Source organism: Pelophylax lessonae (genome assembly GCF_965119305.1).
Source record: "Pelophylax lessonae genome assembly, chromosome: 2".
Classification (NCBI taxonomy): Eukaryota; Metazoa; Chordata; class Amphibia; order Anura; family Ranidae; genus Pelophylax; species Pelophylax lessonae.
In genome coordinates, this window is record NC_138769.1 from 561,763,828 (window position 1) to 561,785,799 (window position 21,972).

At 42.3% G+C, this 21,972-nt stretch overlaps 1 protein-coding gene across 5 annotated transcripts in view; it reads left to right on the forward strand.

Annotated features, from left to right (window-relative positions):
- The first annotated feature begins 13,226 nt into the window (after positions 1-13,226).
- Positions 13,227-21,972, forward strand: part of SMARCC2 (SWI/SNF related BAF chromatin remodeling complex subunit C2) — a 209,476-nt gene continuing 200,730 nt past the window's right edge. For all 5 annotated transcript variants that reach the window (XM_082245457.1, XM_082245459.1, XM_082245460.1 and 2 more), the window contains exon 1: positions 13,227-13,313. In XM_082245457.1, the coding sequence (XP_082101583.1) occupies positions 13,228-13,313 (86 nt within the window). In that variant the 5' untranslated portion in view covers position 13,227. The remainder of the gene's footprint in view (positions 13,314-21,972) is intronic.

Here is a 21,972-nt window from a genome sequence, read left to right on the forward strand (position 1 = left end):
ATCATCATATATAATCCTGCTATCATGTTATACAGTCCTACAGTCATGATATATAATCCACCATTCACAATACCTGTTTTATATATAACCCTCTATTCATGATGTATAATTCTCCTATTATGAGATACAGTCCTCCATTCATGAAAAATAACAATTCCTATTATGATATGTAACCTTCTTATCATTATATATATATATATATCCTATCATGATAGTTAATCCACCATCCATGATATACAATCCTCTATTCAAGATAAATAATTCTCTTATGATGATACATATTATCCACCGTCCATGATATATAACCTTTCTATCATGATTTATAATCCTCCTATTGTGACATATAATCTTCCTATCGTGACATAGAATCCTCCTGTCATGACATAGAATCCTCTTATCATGGCAAAGAATCCTTCTATCATAACATAGAATTCTCCTATCGTGACATAGAACCCACCTATCATGACAGAATCTTCCTATAATGATGTGTAATCCACTTTACATGATATGTAATCCTCCATTCCTGATATATGATGACCACTTTATATATAATCCACATGTTTGTATAAAGATTTCATCCTGTGCACACTGACACCACATTAAGGCTGACCCATATACAATATGTATGTAATCATTTTTACAAGTAAACCGATGATCAGACCAGTTCTATTGATAATTTCCCATCCATGTATTTTGTCATTTGTGTGTATTGTGAAGGGGAAGCATCAGGGAATATTTTTGCAGTGACAGTGAATGCGGTAGATTGGAGTGTAATGTTTACAAACGGGTGTATGGTAGTTGCACGTGGTTATGTGGATATAATCCTTGGTTACCTTTGACCTAGTGTATTCAGTGAGACAACAGGCATCCCCGCTGATCTTCACAACCCGTGTCTGTCATTTGTCTGAACAAGACTTTTAAATCACATGGAGCAAAAAACAAAAGTGAAAGCTAAAGCAGCTCATGTTAAGGTTTAGACTTTTTGTGTCTTCTACTAATAGGATGTTTGTTATCTAGGAGCAGCTTCATTCAGGGGTATATCAATGCTAAACCACAGCCGTTTATTTTACAATGAATTCCAGCTGTATGTTAGCTAACGTTCACCTCTTTCCTTATGATCCTCTATCCTGCCCATCATTCTTTCACAATTGGAAATCTTTGTTTCCTTCTAAGGCCTCATGCACACTGGATGTTAAAAAACTGCCAGTAGTGTTAGCTGTAGAAAGCTGAATGTGTTTTTGCACTAGCATTTTTCAGCGGTTTTAAGCAATTTTTAGCTGTAGCACTTTTTAGCTTTTTTTTAGCAAAAGTATACTCCCACAAAAGCTTGTGGCTCAAAATGCTGATAGCCACGCTTTTCATAATTTTAAGGCTCCTTTCACACGGACAATCCGATCAGATCTGCCTGTCAGTTTTTTAGGCGGATCTGATCGGATCCTCCATGCATCCCTATGGGGCAGCAGATGTCAGAGGAGACATGTCCGCTGACACCCGCTGCCACCTGCATCCGGTCCTGTCCATGAAATCCAGACGCATGGAAACCGTATTTCCCCCCCCCCCCCAAAAAAAGGGAAATACAGTGCCTTGCGAAAGTGTTCGGCCCCCTTGAACTTTGCGACCTTTTGCCACATTTCAGGCTTCAAACATAAAGATATAAAACTGTAATTTTTTGTGAAGAATCAACAAGTGGGACACAATCATGAAGTGGAGCGAGCACCTTCTTCCACATGTTTGGTGTGTCTCCCAGGTGGCTTGTGGCAAACTTTAAACAACACTTTTTATGGATATCTTTAAGAAATGGCTTTCTTCTTGCCACTCTTCCATAAAGGCCAGATTTGTGCAGTATATGACTGATTGTTGTCCTATGGACAGAGTCTCCCACCTCTGTAGATCTCTGCAGTTCATCCAGAGTGATCATGGGCCTCTTGGCTGCATCTCTAATCAGTCTTCTTGTTTGAGCTGAAAGTTTAGAGGGACGGCCAGGTCTTCGTAGATTTGCAGTGGTCTGATACTCCTTCCATTTCAATATTATCGTTTGCACAGTGCTCCTTGGGATGTTTAAAGCTTGGGAAATCTTTTTGTATCCAAATCCGGCTTTAAACTTCTCCACAACAGTATCTCGGACCTGCCTTGTGTGTTCCTTGTTCTTCATGATTCTCTCTGCGCTTTAAACGGACCTCTGAGACTATCACAGTGCAGGTGCATTTTAGGGCTGCAACTAACGATTAATTTGTCTGTCGACTAATCTATCGATTATTTTTACGATTAGTCGACTAATCTAACGATTATTTAAATTTTTTGTTTTTTTGCTTAATCTAGTGTTCTTTCTTTGATTAGTTAAATAATCCTTTGAATAACTTTACAAAAAATGATACGTACAACTTCTAATATGATATTTCAACTTTTATTAAAGTTTTTCCAAAAAATACTTCAATGTGGTTGAAGTTTCAGTGGCAAAAATAAAATGTAAACAACACTTTAACATCAGGCAGGAATAATGCCATTAATTCAAAACCAAAAGCATTCAAAATGCCATATAAATTATAAAGCACTGCAGTGCTCAACAACACTAACTTGTGCAACTGTGCAAAAATACAAGAGACACATAAAGTGCCAAAAACTTTAGGGCATCAGGCATGAAAAATGCCATATCTGCCTAACACTTTAACTTCTTTAAACTACAAGTCAGCTCTCTGCCTTCAGGTAATCTTTTGCTGTATTGGCCATTATTTTTGGCCATTACTTTTGCACAGTGTTGAGCAGTGCTTTTGTTGGACTAGTTGGCTCCTTTAAAACTTGGTTACTTTTTAGGTATGTTTTCCATATACAGTGTTTGACCAGTATTTTTTTGGTGTGTGTGTTACTTGTAAATGTAAAACATACCTAAAAACTAACATAGTTTTAAAGGAGCCAAGTCCAACAAAAAGCAAGCACCGCTCAACACTGTGCAAATTATAATGGCCAATACTGAGGAAAGATTACCTGAAGGCAGCCAACAGCCATCTTGTAGTTTAAAGAAGTCCAACAATACAACCCAAGAGAGTGCAATAGGTACAGGTTGGGGGCCTGTACCTATAATATAGCATTGCAATGGAGGAAGGTTAGCATATCGACATGCTCTGCAGTTAGGCTTGCTCTTTTTTTAGTCACAATGTTGCCAGCAACTGAGAAAAGCCTTTCAGATGGGGTTGATGTTGCAGGCACACACAAGTAACTCTTTGCCAGCATGGCCAAGATGGGAAACCTCCCTTCATTTTCCTTCCACCATTTCAGTGGATTGTCTTCCTTTGGAATGGCCTGCTCACTAAAGTACATGTGTATCTCATTCCTCACAACTTCACCGTGAATTTCTGGATCTTGGATGTGACCAGTGTCATCCTCACCATTACTGTGGTGTTCATCTGAATCTGAACCGAGCAAAGAGTCCAACATAGACACTTGCCTCTTTTCTGAAAGTTTCATGTCTGGACTCATTGCACTGGCTGACTGAACCTGTTCCTCACATTGACGTTGATGTGTTTGCTCTTCCTCATATCTTCTTTTCTCTTCAAGAGCAAGAGCTTGGACCTTGAGGTGAACTTTTAAACTATCCTCTGCTGCCAGGAATTTTAGCTTGCGGAATCTGGGGTCCAGGACTGCTGCAATAAGACATATATTTTCTCCTCCGTCATCTCTGAATTTAGTTTCCCTCTCCCATCTTGAGGTCATCTCCTGTGCAGCAACATTTTGGAAAGCCTTGACTGCCGCTGTCTCGCAAATTGTGCTCTGTATGGATTTCTGGAGGCCTTTTACCAAAGGAGGTAGAGCGGAACCAGTCACATAGGACTCTCCACTCAAGAAAACAGTAGCACACTCAAAAGGCTTCAAGACTTGTTCCACTTCCTCAAGTAAGCTCCACTGATCATGTTTTAAACCCAGGAAGCGCTTCCCTCGTGGTGTGATATCAGGATCGGAAAGTGTGGCAGTCACAGGCCACCTCTGTTCAAGCAGGCGACTGATCATGTGTAAAGTACTGTTCCATTTTACAGATACATCATTTATTAGTGCATGATCAGGGGTACCCATTTGTTGTTGCTTTGCTTTAAGCTTTGTAGTGGCCAGCTCACTTTTTTTAAAATGTTCCACAAGGCACTTCGCAGCCCTCAGTGTCTTGCTGATCTGGGGATCCCTCAGGGCATGGTTGACAACTGCAATGTATGACCAGCACACCTGAGAGAAGAGATGCCAGGATGCTTTTCTTCCAAAATACGCAGAGCAGCGACAACATTTGAAGCATTATCATGAACAACTGCAATTACATTGGCCATGGATATCTCAAACTTCTCAGCTGCTTTTTCCACCCAGTTAGCAATGTTTTCAGCTGTGTGGCGATCTTCAAGTGGCATAGTGGTCAGATTGTAGGATGTAAGCTTCCAGTCTTCATTAATGAAGTGGCATGTGACACCCAAGTATGCCTCTGTGGCAATACTGGTCCATGCGTCTGTGGTGAGAGCTATTTTGGATTTGACATCTTTGATTGACGCTTTCAATCTTTCAAAATTCTCCTCATATTTCCTCTCCATCAGCTTTGTGAAATGGGACCTGGAGGGAAGTGTGTATCCTGGGTAAAATGTGCTGATCATCTCACGAAATCCTTGACCGTCTACAATAGAAAGAGGTTTCATATCTTTTACAATCATGTTGAGTATGCTATTGGTAAGTGTAATGGCCACTTGGGGTGTGCAAGCAGTGACATCCTTTTTATGAAAGTAGAAATCTTGTACACAGCTTTGCCTCTTCCTGAGGAAAAACAACAACAATAATAATAATAATAATTAATAACATTACCAATTTACACATCTATGAATGCTCAGCCTCAACGCTAACAATATTAATTGTATTTTTTCTAGTAGAATTTTGAGATATCCATGGCCAATGTTGTAATTAATAATGCTGCAGAGTGCAGTCACAGTCAAAATAGCTCTCAGGTGTGCTGGTGGTCATGGTCAGATCATTGCACTTGTTGTCAATCATGACCTGAGGGATCCACAAGACAGACACTGAGGGCTGCAAATGCAAAATGCCTTGTAGTCCATTTAAGAAAAGTGAGCTGGCCCGGCCTAAGCAATCATCAGCTAGCAATGCATTAATTATATTGTTGAAATTAGTAGTACTAGTACTTACAAAGATGGCTCGTCCTTTGTGGTCAGTGCGCCAGGATGCTTTCTTCTGAGGTGCTCATGCATAGCAGTTGTGCTGCCGTGGTATGCCATTTCACTTTTGCAAAGGGAACAGAGGACCATTTTATTTGGCCTCTGCTGAAAGTATTCCCATACCCTTGATGACCGTGATCGGGCTCTCGCTGTCTTTTATACTGGTGGTGTGCTGCTGGAACTGCTGCTGGAAGCCTTTTGTACTCTGCTGCTGGACGTGGAACCGCTGCTGCTGCTGGCTTTTTCTCCCCCAGGATCAGATGTCGCCATTACCGCTGCTGTTCCGCTATTTTAATGCAACTCGCGCGAGATGCGTGTGACGTCACGTCACGTGCTGACGCGTCGACGCTTTTTTTTCGCACGTCGACGATTTTTTGTAGTCGACGTAGTCGACTACGTCCACGCGTCGTGGCAGCCCTAGTGCATTTATACAGAGACTTGATTACACACAGGTGGATTCTATTTATCATCATTAGTCATTTAGGTTAACATTGGATCATTCAGAGATCCTCACTAAACTTCTGGAGAGAGTTTGCTGCAGCTAAAGTAAAGGGGTTGAATAATTTTGCACGCCAATTTTTCAGTTTTTTTATTTGTTAACAAAGTTTGAAATATCCAATAAATTTCGTTCCACTTCATGGTTGTGTCCCACTTGTTCTTGATTCTTCACAAAAAATTACAGATTTATATCTTTATGTTTGAAGCCTGAAATGTGGCAAAAGGTTGCAAAGTTCAAGGGGGCCGAATACTTTCGCAAGGCACTGTACTATGTTTTCATCTTTTTTACTTTATATCCACAACCATCACCTAGACGAGAATGACATAAACAGGCCCCATACATGCGTAGAAACGGTTTGGGTCTTTACCACTAATATGACGGAGCCCCTGCAGCATTTCTGTACATGTGCAAAATTTTGGAAACTGACTCTAAAGGCCCGTACACACGATAAGAAAATCTGTAGGGAAAATTCTTCCGACGACCGATCTGTTGATTTTGGGATTGTTAGTATGGTGCTTTCGACAGCCAACTCCGACTTTTCGGCTGACAAAATCCTGATGTGCAGGCTATATGATTTTTGTCGTCCGTCAAAACAACGTCTGATTTTTGTCTCATTAGTACAGATTTTGACAGAAAAAAATCTTAAGAGCAAGACGAGGCATGCTCAGAGACGAAAGAACACATACAAAACAATCCAACACATGACATCACTTCTGAAGTAGAATTCTGTCGTACGGGAAAATTCGTATGAAAATAACCTCTTCACTTTCCACATCAGACTAGCATGCCACAAAAAACAGACGACAGATCGTTCGATAATCTGATCGTGTGTACGGGGCTTTAGGATGTGTGATGTAGCTATCCCAGGAGGCAGTTCGTGAGATTTTGGGCATACATAGACCTGCCACAGGGGCTCTGCCATGTTACTGGTGAAGACACAAGCCGGTTCTGTGTATGCACAGGGATTTCCGGCACATGTGTAGGCATGCCGCAGGTCTCTCTGTAAGGTTTCATAGACCAGGCAGAGACCCGCAGTGTGTCTGTGTATGCACAAGATCAAAATTCATGATGGAGATGAGGGAGGAGAGCGATGTAGTGGGAACTTTGCCTCTAAGCACGACCACGCTGGACTCCATGGATCAGTAAGATTTTTTTTTTTTTATACAGGGACAAGTGTTAGGTGTTTAAAATTAAATTTTTGATAGATAGAGTGAGGTTCTTCTTTAAATAGCTTACTGAAAACAGTATGATCTCCATTTATGCTACGTGAGCAATTTTAAAGTAGAATTTCAGGCAGACGGCTAAATGCGCACGGTATAAATTTGGGTCTCATTCTCACTGCCATTGATAATCCTGTTTGCATATAATAAACTTAAAGTGGTTGTAAAGGCAGAAGGTTTTTTATCTTAATACATAATGAATACTTACCTGAGCCCCCTCTCTATCCAGGGATGTTCACGAGTCCCTCGGCTCTCCGGGACTCTCTGTCCTGACTGGCTCCCGCTGCTGTCGATCAAAGTCAGTTAGCCAGTCAGGAGAGAAAGGGGTCAGGGCTTAACAGCAGTTCCCTGTCTCAATGGACACCCGGAGCTGCAGCTCGGCTCGGGTGCCCCCATAGCAAGTTGCTTGCTGTGGGGGCACTCGACAGGAGGGGAGGGAGGGGCAAGGAGTAGTGAAGAGGGACCCGAGAAGAGGAGGACCCAGGCTGCTCTGTGCAAAACCACTACACAGAGGAGGTAAGTACTATAACATGTTTTTTTTTTTTTTTTTTAAACACAAGACTTTACAATCACTTTAGATGCTATAATTCACATTGTGCGTTTACCTGCATTTAGAAAAAATAAAATTGTATACGACCATTAGATACCCTAAAATTTTCTATAATAAAATGCAGGAAAACTTGATCTGGGAAGCGTACTTTGTTTCCACTTTAAGGCTCGGTTCACACTATTGCGATGCGGGAAGGCTGCGAATTCGCAGCCTGTTCCCGCATCGCACACGCACCCCCGGCAGTTCACACTGCCATATGCGATCCGCTGGGGGTGTCAATGTAATCTTAACGACACCCCCAGTTTGATCGCATATCGCAGTGCGATCGTGCAGTTCGCACAGGATCGGATCGCACAAGTGTGAACCGCTGTGCGATCCGATCCTGATGCGGCAGCAAAAATGCCTCCTGTGCGTCTTTGCTGCGGGTGCGGTGCGAATTTAGCCATACAAACTGTATGGCTAAACTCGCACCGCACAGCTGATCGCATGTCATGTCGGAGCAGTGCGCTCCGACATGACATGCGAACCCGGCACACGCAGTAGTGTGAACCGGGGCTAAAGATAATTTCTCCTGTTTGATATATTTATTGTGCTGCCAAGCAGAAATTGTGCATTTGACACCTAGGTGAGGATGACGTTTGGGATACCCCTTCCGGATTCTGTGTCTGCGCAGATATATTGCAGGGCTTCATGTCTTGACGGCCCTGCGGCACATCTGCACACGCTTGGGTTTTCCTTATACATCTGTGCATGGGTGTGAGTTGGAGTATGTGTGAAGACGGAGTATGGAAGTCCAAAAACGTCCCCGTCCCCGTAAATATCTTGCCTGTGCACAGATGTGCTGAAGGGCTTTGCCTGGGCCCAGTGGCTTATCTGCGCAGGCTCTATAATGTAAATGCTTGGGGGATGGTGCAAACGGAAACCCAAATGCAGGAGGTTAGTGTGAATGTTACCTTAGGCTAGGGGTGGGGAACCTTTTTTCTGCCAAGGGCCATTTGGGTATTTTTAAAATCCCTCGGGGGCCGTACAAAATTATCAACTTTAAAATGTGCCTATTATATTTGGTCAAACATTTAATTAACTCACCCCTAATGTGATGGCTGCAACTGCTTCTCTTTGGTGAGGTGTGTGATGTGCCGGTATTGATGATGTTGCTACTTGCAACTGGTTTTCCATGTTTGCGTCGGTCAGTCTGAAGCACAGTCGACTCTTTGTGGTGGTAAGTTTTGAAAAGAACTGCTGATGGGTACTGCTGGTTGGTACTGCTGGTGGGTACATCTGGCTGGTACTGCTGGTGGGTACAGCTGGCTCTGTTTGGTACTGCTGTGTGTGTGCTGCTGGCGTGAAATACTGGCTAGGAGAAGTGTAGCGTGAAGAGGCGATGTTTCCTGTATTGGTCACAAGCGGAGTGCATTTGATATCACCCCACCTGTGACGCACTCAGGCTGTCAGAACGGAGCCGGAACTATACAGAAAGCATCGGCTCTGTTCTGACAGATCAGCTGAGACACAGACTCAGCTGCATGGGGGGCCGGACCAGATGACTTTGCTGGCTGCATACGGCCCTCGGGCCGTAGGTTCCCCACCCCTGCCTTAGGCTTTGTTCACATATATGCAAGTTAAATGCATTTTGAACTGCATCTGATTTGCATGACGTGAACAAAACCGACTTGCTATGGAGCCAGTTCACATATCTGCGTTGTAGAGGCAGTGCAAATTCACTGCAAACCCCTCTCACACTGATCTGCTGCAGTTTCCTCGCAGTGCAGGTGCAACGCATTGTACCTGTGGTTTTTGTGTGGGTTACCTGCGCTTTGCCATAGACTTTAATCAGAGTGTGCACTTATGGTGAAATTTGAAAGTTAATCAAAAGTCCTGCATGCAGCATCTTTGGTACGCAGTACCTTGTGCTGCACGTTAACCGCAGCAGATCAGTGTTAAAGGGGCTGATTTATAATTTTAGTTATCTATTTTTAAACCCTTTTAGCATATCAATGCTACAGATTTCCTGCAGGGTCTATGCTGCCACATCCTGTCTACATGCACTTCAGTGATGGCCTTTTGGCATTCCTTAGGGCAAGATTCCTGATGGTGACAAGAGTGGACTATGCCTGCGTGACGTGCTTTGAAACAGTTACTTGTAGTCTTCATCAGAAGCCTGCATGACAGAGGGCCAACACAAGAAAACAACTGTAAGATCAGGACAAAGCGTCATCACCTTATAACAAGAAGTGCATTCAAGACTGGATTACAAGATAATATTTTAACAAAAGCTGAATATTTTAAGTACTGAAAATATATTTTTTAATTAAATTAATGTGTTGATGCTTATGTAAATTTTAGTGATTAGGTTTACATATAGGTCAATCAGGAACTACATGTGTCACCTGTCTGACAGCAGTGAGGAAAATGGGGGGATTAACAAAGAGTGGTGCAAGCACAAGCTTGCACCACTCTTCCAAACACAAAAAATGGAGCAGATGCTGCTCTGTGTTAACAAGAGGTGCAAACCCCTTTGTTAATTCTGAGAAATCAGTTCTCTGTTCTGCCACGTCTGTAGCGGGCAACACAGAGAATAGAGAGCTGGAGATGCATGCTCACCCCCTGCCCTATTCCCCCCCCCCCCCCAGGGAAAACTGTCACATTCTATCTTGGTAATTAGGGGCAGGCCTGCCAAGTAATGGCCCAGGAAATTTGGTTAATTCTCCAGATTGTGTGTACATTACAAGATTGGCTATACAAAATACAAATCTTTTGACTGGTAAAACATATATGTCTTTCAAGTGTGTATTTAGCTGGTTGTCTGGAGTTTTGTTTCAATACGTATCAGGTGATAATAAAATAAAAAAAAATGTCTTGTTTATGATGAACATTGAAGAAGCCAGGTGGAAAATGTTAGCCAAAAAGTGGCTGCATCTGTTCAGGTATTTTGACAGCCAGCAGGGCCGGCTGTCAAAATACAATAGGCGCCGTGGAAAATTTGTCCATTTGGGCTGTGTAGTTCAGCCTCCATCAGCGTATAGCCAGCTTAAGACTGATGCCTGGTACACACAATGAGGTACACAAAAACTGAGGCGCTCGCGAGGAGGTCTTGGTACTAACTATGCCCAAATGTTGGGTTTCTTTTGAACCAGCCAATATTCGGCCCGTGTGTATCAGGCTTAAAGAAAATTACAGGCAAAAAGAAACAAAAAAAGGGCGCACCGACCTAGCGCATTATCCTCAATAACAGGCTTTACTTGTACAACATATAAAATGGCTACTCACAAACAAAGGTACAAAATAGTCATATCAAGCTCAGTCGCTCCAGTGTCAGGAATAGTCCATGTGTTAGCCCATATTCCTGTTAAGATGACGGCTGACGCGTTTCGAGGCTCAGCCTCTTCCTCAGAGCTCAGCCTCCTTCCTCGTGGCTCTGAGGAAGAGGCTGAGCCTATTTTCTACCTTTGTTTGTGAGTAGCCATTTTATATGTTGTACAAATAAAGCCTATTATTGAGGATAATGCGCTAGGTCGGTGCGCCCTTTTTTTGTTTCTTTTTGCCTATAGTACCGTAGTCCTTTTTTGGGCAGCAAGACTCTAGCCATCCGAGATGCCATATGTGAGTCCCGTGGGAAGTGTGGCCGGGAAGCTTGGATTCTAAGCGCAGGAGAAGGGTGATATCACCGCATTGTTTTGGAGCAGTTAAAGAAAATTACTACAGTTAAAAACAGGCTTCCTCTGATGACCTCTTCTTCAGATTTGGGTTAACTTTGGTTGGCTGATTTACAAACTGGTTTCTTCTGAAGCAATTTTAGGCGCTTCGGTAGGAGTTCCTAACTCAGCCTCTTGCAATGGTGGCATCTCATTCTTTGTGTTGCATTCTTCATATACAGTAGCTGAATCATTTAAACTTGGAGTAGGGTAAGATAGAACCCATAAAATAGCCAGGACAAATGAGTGGACCTGGGATTTCAAGCATACAAACCATAGTATTGTCTGTCTATGATGTGACCTATCATTATCTACCTAAAATGGGAATTTCAGTATTCATTGGATTCACCCATTTATCATTGCATGCTTATATAACACACAAAGGCGACTGCTAAAGATTTCTAGGCTTGTGCTGTATCGTGGTTGGATAAAATCAGATGACTAATCAGGATTTTAATACCATTGTTGTCTGCTTTTCATTGCAGTACATTCAGGCTGAGCCTCCTACTAACAAGTCCCTGTCAAGCCTGGTAGTTCAGCTGTTACAGTTTCAAGAAGAGGTGTTTGGAAAACATGTCAGCAATGCACCGCTCACTAAATTGCCGGCAAGTATACTTTTTTCTATATGTATGTAATCCTTTTTTAATAAACGAGATTGGTTAAATGAACATTTCAATGTAATGGATGAATGTCATACAATTTCCTTTTTGTAAAATAAACTATATTATATGTCAAACATGTCTGAGTATTATTTCTGTTCCCCATCTTGGTTTTTGGACTGAAGCAAACCCAACAAAACAACAAGGGGGTAACCAAAAGTTAAAAAAGGGCGTGGGGATAAGAAGACCCAGGGCTGGTGGTCAGTTTTTAGGGAAGAAAATGTATGGCAGCACTTAAGCCTGATAGGCATTATTAGTTTTTTTTTTAATCAACCCCAAAAAAAACTGACAGCTCCATTTGGAGCTGCTGTACTAACATTCGGATGTTAGAACAGCAATCTCCCCTGCTGAGCGAGCTGTTGTGTTCTGACAGGGGGACCCCCCCCACCAGAACACTCTGGTCAGCTCTCTCAGCCATTGGTTTTTTTGAAGCAGCCAATGTTGCCCAACATTCTGCCCGTGTGTTACTAGGCTTTAGATCAGATTACATTTTGAGTTGTCTACAGGCAAAATTTTAGGAACTGCATTGTCCGACAGCCTTACCATTCTACCAACAGTAACTTGTTTGAGATATGACCCATGTGGGGGCACCATGGTATCTGAGGAAGCAAAGTGCAGCCACGTGGCCTAAATTTTATAACATTTGCCTTAATGGACTCATCTTTCTTCTTCCATAATCCTATCAACTTTGGTAAACTATTATCATATCAGAGAAAACAAACCTTGTGGGGTAATAATGTGGCTCTGCTGTATTTAAAAAGAGTTTGCATTAATACAATTTATATATGCTTTTGTGGCTGCAGCAACATTGGATGGGTGCCTGAAAAGTGAGAAAATTATGGCAATGAAATGCCCTTCTTAACCAAAATTGATAAACTTTGTAAAAGCTGCTGTAGCAACATTGGATGGGTGTCTAAAAAGTGAGAAAAGTATGGCGATGTAAAGGCCTTCTTAACCAAAATCCAGTAATTAAATAAAAACGTGTTAGGAGAAAAGTAACAATTGAATAAGATAAAATGTTTTTTTTTTTTTAACCTTTTTGTTTCTTATATTTAAAAGAAGCGTTGCCCCCTATGTGTTGGCAATTACTTGGTGAGCTTTGTGTATTACACCAGGTTGTTCAACTCAGCAGGCAATGCCCACTGGGTTCCTTGAATTAGACTGCAGGTTTCAGCTTTGACAGCAGTAGGATGCTCAAATTGGTGTCTGTGTAGTCAACACTAAAACAAGAATATACCACCTTTTTGGACAAGCTTTCTTGTATTGGGTACAGAAAAAGCCACGCTATGATAGCTATCTTGAACATGAATATTGACAAATATTATGTATGTGCAACATTATATATTTAGTTTACAATCGATTATACAATACGTTTAAACTGAGTTCCTTATTCTATTTACTGTTTTGCATTTCAGATGAAATGTTTTCTAGATTTCAAGGTGGGAGGAGCTCTGTGCCATATTCTTGCTGCTGCTTATAAATTCAAGAGTGACCAGGGATGGTAAGAATAATAATATTCAATTTATTGTCTTGTGGCCTAAAGAGTAACTCCAGTCATATTTGTGTTTGTTAAAAGTCTTCAGCTACTAAACTTGCAGCTGCTGACTTTTAATAAACAGACACTCACTTGTCCCAGGATCCAGCTATGTGCTAACCTTAGCTTTCATTGTTATCGGTGTTCTGTCCCCGTTGCCGGCAACTTAACTGTGGGAACCCAGCTGTGCAGCTGGGCTACATATTGTGAGTGGTCCCATCGTCTCCTGGGACCTGTGATGTGTCCCAGAAGACTGCGGGGAGGGATCGCCAAGGCGATCCGAGCTGTAGTGGCAGCAGGTACCTATCAAAACCAATTACCAACGCTCCCCCCCCCCCCAAAAAAAAAAACAATTCCTATTTCGTAAAGCGGAACTTCCCCTTTTCTGTGAAGCTCCGCTTTAAGGCCTCATTCACAGTGGACATACTACACATGTATTTATAGGACATTTCCTTTTTTAAATTAAAGTGGTAATAAACCCGAATTCCAACACTTATTGTATTGCAGTTTACCAGTTATTCAATGTGATGGTTGTATTCATTTTTGTTTTTGGGCTTTCTTTTTTTTATTTTCAAGTGGTGATCCAGACAGTCAGTCTGTTGTTTTTCAACAGAAGAAGCTTTACTTCAAATTTATCAGTTAAGAGTGTTGAAACAAACCATTTACCATTGACAGGGGTGTTAATGATGATCAGCTTTTATTTATTTATTCATGTAAAACCTTTATCCCAAAAGAAAAACTGTTGCTGTAACTCATATGTTAAACACAAAGGCCCTCGAGCCAAATCCAGCCACCGGATTATTTCTTGTGGCCCTCGCACCTCTCCTGCTGCTGCTGCACCTCTCTCATTTCCGCCCCCTACTTTGTCTCAGCAGTAGGCAGCAGGGAGGAGAACAGAATTGCTCCACCAGGTCTTGCACTTCTACATGCAGCTGCAGCACCCGCTCATCACTGCCCCCCCCCCCCCCCCCTGGTCTCGGCATTTAGCAGTCTCTTGCAGCTTACTCCAGCCCTCCTTTGGTCTTCCTCAAGACCCTGCACATTCTGGTAGCCAGCTCTGACCCCAGCTTATTCCTGGCAGCAGAACAAGATAAGGGTGGTGCACTGTGATGTAAGGGATGGTCGGGGACTCTTGACTTCTTTTGGTGGGGGGGGGCTCTTGACATCTCATGTAAGGGGGAGTCAGGGGTTCTGTACATCTAGTCCTACAGATATAACCAGCCCTTAGAAAGCAACCATAATGATGGTGCAGCCCGCCATGAAATTGAGTTTGACACCCCTGCTGTAACTGCTTGTGTACCTGCAGTCTAAGCTGGAGTTTGGCTGCTGTTATACCACAGTGGCAGTTTGAGTGATTATACCAGGGCCATAGCTGCAGTTATATCCCCAGTATCTTTAGAGCTAGTGATGCTCTACAATGTGAAAGCGATCCCAGCTCTGTGCTGGCGCTCACTAATAAGAATTGCTCAGATCTGTCCTGGAAGCCCTGCAGAAAGAAGGGGGAGAGGAGTGGTGAGTACAGCGAGGACCAGAGGAGTAGGAAGTCTGTAGGATGTGAAACCTTTTTTTTTTTCCTGTAAAGTCGAACTCACGCTTTATTAGGTAGTGCTGGTGAGCCCAGTCATGTTGACTACATTTCTTTCACATTTTTGAGAGCAAACCTTTAATATGAGTTTTTTCCTTCTAAAAAGCGAGTTGATTGAGGTTTTCAATTGGTCAAACATAGGGGGTATATGGGACAATCATTACTGGGTTATTTGTTTCAGGGCAATAAACAATCTTATAATCAGAGATGGTTAAATATGTTCTGGAACTATGTTTTCAGGAAATATGCCCAAGATACCTATAGTGGCAAGAAAAAGTATGTGAACTTGGCGTTAACTGTTTTTTTGCAGTAATTTGCCATAAAATGTGATCTGATCCTCATCCTATCACAACAATAGACAAACATAATGTGCTTAAGCTGATAACGCACAAACTATTCTAATTTCTGTTGTCTTCATTGAACACCCCCATTAAACCTTCACAGTGCTGGAAGAAAAAGTAAGTGACACCATAGACTAAATACTTCAACAAAAGCTAAATGGAGCCAGTAGTTTGCACACCTTCTGTTCAGTTTATGAAATGCATTTGAGGTGTGGTTTAGAGCAACATTGATTGAAAAAAAGACACTCAAACATTTTAGGATTTCCGTTCATAAGAAGCATCAGCTGATGTGAACCATGCTTCCCAAAAAAGGAGTTTTCTGAAGACAAATGATCAAGAGTAGTTGATCTGCATGAGGCTGGAAAGGGATACAAAGCAATCTCAAAGTGTTTAGGCATCCATCAGTTGACAGATAAATTGTCTATTAATGGGGACAGTTTGGGAGGACATGGCTGAAATGGTGCTCTGAGCAGATGCTTATCCCTGAGCTCTGCTGTTACCAGTTCTGCATTTATCCTGTGCCATAGCATAAATCCTGCTCCAGATGCCTCACAAACCTTCTCGGAAATCTAAAGGGGGGGGTTAAGAAACTTTTTTTTCCCTCTTGTATTTAAAACTCACCTAGCCAGTGATTACAGATGGCGGGCAGCCCTGGAACTCCATCATGGCCTCTTAGACTGACCCTGTGGATGGCACTGACTCCCAGGTGCCTGGTTTCTCGGATGTCATGAGCCAATTAAAAAAGTTAGGAGCCAATTTTTTTTTCACGCATGCTAAATGGCCCGCTTCTGTCAGACTGGTTGCCATACACACGGGCCCAATGACGGCCAGTTTTTAATGAACCGTGTGATGTTGCCCGGCATTCGACCCATGTGTGCTTTTACTTCTTCTGAGAGATATTAAAGGAACACTCCAACCACCATGACCAATTCAGTGATTGGAAGTGGTCATGGTGGTAGGAGTCAGAAACACTGCAAATGCTGGGATATTTACAATTATGTGCTGGGGGCTAGTTGCACCCCTAGAACATGTGACTTACTGCTGGCTGGTACTGCTGTGGGTTCTTCTGGCTGGTACTGCTGTGGGTTCTGCTGGCTGGGTACTGCTGTGGGTTCTGCTGGTGGGTACTGCTGCCTGGTACTGCTGTGGGTACTGCTGCCTGGTACTGCTGTGGGTACTGCTGGTTGTTACTGCTGTGGGTACTGCTGGCTAGTATTGCTGGCTGACACTGCTGGCTGGTACTTCTGTGGGCACTGCTGGCTGGTACTGCTGGCGGGAAATGCTGATTTCAATCTAGTGCCGTGCCCGGGTATAAACAGACTTAACTCTGCTACATGATCCTCTTTGAATCTTATCCAATGGGCTTCTCCTTTTGCCCTTACAGATGTGTGGCAACCTTTCCACCCCTTCAGTAGTACTTGTCACTTGGCCACATATTGGTCTCTCCCCTGTATTTACCTTTCGTATGCATCTCCTGCCCTGTTGTGCTGAGTAAGGGAATTTCAGATCATTCTCCTTTATTACTCTTAATTGTCAACCTATCTTACCCCTGGGTGTGGGCTGTGGAGACTGTCCAGATACTGGATTACGAACTAGAGAATTCAGTACCCTATCTCTGAATCTGTCAATACTGGCTTATTAATGAGGAATTTATGAATTCCCTAATCCTTTGGGATGCCTTTAAAACTTTGATTAGGGGTGAGTACATCTCCTGTATCTCTATTGCAAAATAGAACACTAATAACGTCCCTGGTTTCCTTTGAAGCAGATTTGAGGCAGAAGAAGGTGACCTATGTAGATGGCCCAGACCAGGCCTCTTCCTCAGAGCCTAAAAAAGCATGTCTAAGCCCTTGCTTAAATACTATACAATGACATTTGAAACAAAGACAAAGATTGGGGACAGACCCTCCTCCTGTGGGGCGTGTGCAAAAGGCGCCCGCCCACCTCATCAATGGACAATGTGGAAGTCATGTGCATTGTGGGGGGTGCCTACCCCTAGAGACATTTTAGGTCAGAACAGAAAAAAAAAAAAAAAATACATATATATATATATATATATATATATATATATATATATATATATATATATATATATATATATATATATATATATATAAGAGAATCCTTTTCTATTTCTTATTGAGTTACCGCTCTTAAAATCACTATATGGTTATATTACTATTATCATATTGTACTATTATTATTGTTTTTAGTATATATATGTATTTTTTTTTTTTTTCTGTTCTGACCTAAAATGTCTCTAGGGGTAGGCACCCCCCACAATGCACATGACTTCCACATTGTCCATTGATGAGGTGGGCGGGCGCCTTTTGCACACGCCCCACAGGAGGAGGGTCTGACCCCAATCTGTGTCTTTGTTTCAAATGTCATTGTATAGTATTTAAGCAAGGGCTTAGACATGCTTTTTTAGGCTCTGAGGAAGAGGCTAAGCCTCGAAACGCGTTAGCCACTACTAACTCAAGGGATAACTTACCCTCGGATCATACTACTGAGGACTGCGTTCCTTACATGATATGCTTTTAACCAAGAAACTCGTTTGTGAGTATTTTTAATCTTCTTACTTTTAAATAAACCAACCAAAGGATAATGCACTAGGCCTGTGCGCCCCTGTGTTTGTTTGTTGTTTACAGTATTTCCAGACTTCCCTGGTCGTGTAAAGGGCAGCAAGGCCGCAGCATTTTTTCCTGGGTTGTCGCATCCACAGCTCCAGAAACAGTGGAAAGACCTTAATGAGGTGGACTAGAAGCTACACCTCTCTGAGCGCAGGGAACTGGTGCTTTGCACCTTAAAACTTGTTTTATTACTCAGCCTGGCAGGATGCGCTGCAGGAGGTAGTACGTTTGAGAATTGAGCAGACAAAAAAAGAAAAAACTCTTCTCCACACTACCCACTTGGTGTTTCAATACACATACAAAAATGGGAAATTTTTGGCCTGGCAAGCCCAGGGTCAGTTTACGAATACTCATATTCAGAGGATTTGGGATCCCCAGGAACAGGTTCTCACTTCTCCAGAACAAATCAACCTCCAGTTCATGGACTGCTATTGTGTTTTATATACTTCCAGAGCCAACTATAGTACAGCTGCACTATGTAAGTACCTAGATGGGATTACTTTTCCTTCATTAGAGACTTCTGCTAGGGGCCACCTGGATTTGGATAAAACTCTTGAGGAAATACAGGAAGCCATTTGCCACCTACAGACTGGGCAAACCCTTAGGGTGGATGGTATAACAACTGAATTTTACACTCAATATATTGAGCATCTGGCTCCTAGGACTTATGCCATATTCAAACTGTTCCCATCCCAGGGATCCCTCCCTGGGTCTATGTTGAAGGCTTTTAATGGTTTGTTGCCCAATTCAGGCAAGGATCTAGAGGATTGTGCATCATATAGAACATTGATGCCTACATCCTAGCTAAAATCTTAGCCACCCATTTCTCTCGTATTTTGGATGACCCTTTTCAGATTGACCAAACTGGCTTTATGCCTGGCAATGGCCCAACATGCCTTTATTTGGTGATACAACACTGTAATAATGGTTCTAGAGTTATCGCTTCTCTTGATGCTGAAAAGGCATTAGACTCAGTGGAGTTGGTCTGGGAGGTTATGTATTGATTTTGCTTTGGGCCCAAATTTTTTCACTTTCAAGAAACCCAAGTTTATTGGTAAGAGCTGCATACAATGTACAATATAAAAGCAGGGTACAGTACAATCAATTAAAAAATCAAAAGGGGGATAAAAAAAAGAGGTACAAATTAGGTAAAGAGCAGTGTAACTGAGCAGTACAAAGTTCTCAAGTGTAACACATCAAAGGAAATATGGGGAAAGTGCTGGTATCAAGAGCGGAACAAACTCTGGGAGTATGCAGACATTTCACAAAACTAGTTACTATGAGGTAGACTCCATGTAAAAAAAAAAGGGTGGGGGGTTTGGAAATTATATGACCCTGTGTGAGGTCGTCAACGTGAATCAGTCATCGCATGTGTCAGACTGCTTTGGGCCCAAATTTTTACAGTGGTTATTTACGCTTTAGTAGGCTCTCAAGGCTAGGGTCCATACTAATGATAGACTTTCTGGAACTTTCCATGTGCAGAGGGGCACCTGTCAAGTGCATCCTCTCTTGCCTAGCCTATCCGCCTTTGCCTTAAAAACCTTGGCCATTTTAGTGCAGGACTCACCATTGATTAAGTGCCTTAGGATAGGTGCTCTGGAAGAAAAATTGTCCGAAATTGTCTTTATTCCGGAAGCTGGATCAATGTGTAGGTTCCTTTATTTGCAAAGGACCCCTCCCATGGTTAGCGAAATCCACCTTACATTCACCACATCAGAGAAGGGGGATAATGTTAGGGTGGCTGTCTGTTAGCTTAGGCAGGCCATAGACGGTGCAAATTTGCACGATTCCCCATCAACACAAGACAGCGTTGACAGGGGAATCTCTTCTGCCTAGTAATTGTCTTCTCCAGGCAAGAAGGGCAGTGAGTATTGCTGCCAGTTAAAGCAGCTGCTTGTAAAAATTGCAAGCAAATCCGGCTGGCTGGTTGTACCCAAGTTGATCGATTGATCAACTTGGTACATTCAGCCGCCCAATAATGGTTCGAGTCAGCAGGAACTGGCCGAGATTTGAACAGTCTTTGGCCAGCCTTAGTAGAATTGATGCAGCAGGACAATGATCTTAAAGTTGGCCAATATTGTACAATTTTCCTATTCAGTTTCCTTTATATTTACCTTCAACTATGTAGTGCAAGAGCCTGCCTGAATGCATACCAAATTGAAAGTGTTTATGTTTGATTTCATATTATATGGTTTTGGTAAATCTAAAGGAAAGCTGTGCAAGAAAATTGCATAATGTATGGCCAGCCTTAGAATCAAAGTAAATCCACCACAGATTGGCTTCAGAGAAAGAAAATGTGCTTTCCTACAAATTTCTCTGAGCTGAAGCAGTTTTGTAGAGAGGAATGATAAAAAAAACTCCTCCTGAATGTTGTGCAGGTCTGATCTATAGCTACCAAAAGCGCTTGCTTGAAGTCAACACACAAACAAATATAATTTCTTGTGTTTTTATTATCAGCTTAAGCACATTACACTGGTCTATTGTTGTGAAAAAGATGAAGATCAGATCACATTGTATGGCAAATTACTGCAGATCAACAGTTAATATCAAGAAGTTCACATACTTTTTCTTGCCATTGTATTTTAGGATTAGCTAACAGAGAGATGGAGAACAGTGGATTTATAACTTGAAATATATCCTCCCAATACCTAAAGAAATGTAGAAATCTCCACATCATATGAATAAAGCCAGGTATACATGGGCCGAATGTCGGAAGACATTTGCCGGTCTTAAAAAAAAAAAAGGCCGACGTCCGGCCCGTGTGTATGTCGGTCTGCGCTAGAAAACGAGCAGCCGACTGACTCCCGATCAGCACTCTCAACCAATAGCAAAGAGTGCTGATTGGAGTGTTCTGGTGGGGGGCTGTCCCCCTGACCCAAAACAATAGCTCAGCAAGAGAGATCGATATACTAACTTTGCATAATTAGTATAGTGACTCCGACTGTAGCTAACTTTTTTTTTTTTTCGTTCAACACGAAAAAAACAGTAGTGACTGTGTTACCAGGCTTAACAATTGCTGTGTCCCTGTCACATCTTGTACAATATCGTCAGCGGAGTATTGTAAACTCTGTAAACGAATAATTGAGTCACCTTTTGTGAAAGAGACAATGAGGTTAGAGGAATGGCCTCCAAGTAATCTGAACATTCATGTGCTGAGAGAGTGTCCAAGTTCCCATTCCATCCCACCTCACCATTGATGGTCAGGCAACATTTGCAATCTGAGAGTAAAGGAGTAAAGCTTCAATAAACTTAGCAATTAGCTATTTAATCTTGAGCTACCATTGTGGTTAATGGGGAGCATTGTGGTTAATGGGGAGCATGAGTTAAAAAAAAAAAAAAGGTTGGTTCTGACTAAGTGCCGGTTCACACTATTGCGATGCGGGAACACTGCGAATATACTGCATGTTCCCGCATCGCATTCACAGCACAGGCAGTTTACACTGCCATATGCGATACGCTGGGGTGTCAATTCAAAGTTAACGACATCCCCAGATCAGATCGCATATCGCAGTGCGATCTGACAGTTCGCACAGGAATCGGATCGCACTGGTGGGAACCACCATGCCATCCGATTCTGCCGCGGACCAAAAAAAGGGTCCTGTGCGCGTTCACTGCGATTGCGGTGCAAATTCAGCCATACAAACTGTATGGCTAAACTCGCACCGTACAGACATCGCATGTAATTTTAGGAGCAGTGCGCTCCGAATCATATGCAATGTCTGTGATCGCATCAGTGTGAACTGGCCCTTACTGTCGTAACAATCCTGTGTGTTATTTATTAGTTATTCTCAAGCCTATAGGAATCATTAGCCAATATTTGTACAATGTTTTTTTTCACATTTGCTATGTTGTACAATGCTATGAATTCTTTTGGATAAAGTTCTATAAAATGTTCTTGTTATTAGTGGTAGGTGTGAATATTCTAGCATTATCATTCATGTAAAACACAGAAGTCCTGTCTTGTCAGATTGAATTGGGTTTGCCTTGAGCTGTCCCTCCAATTACCGTTCCCAGGAATGTTTCCACAACTTAATTACGTTAAAAAAAAAAAAAAAAGTGGTCATTAC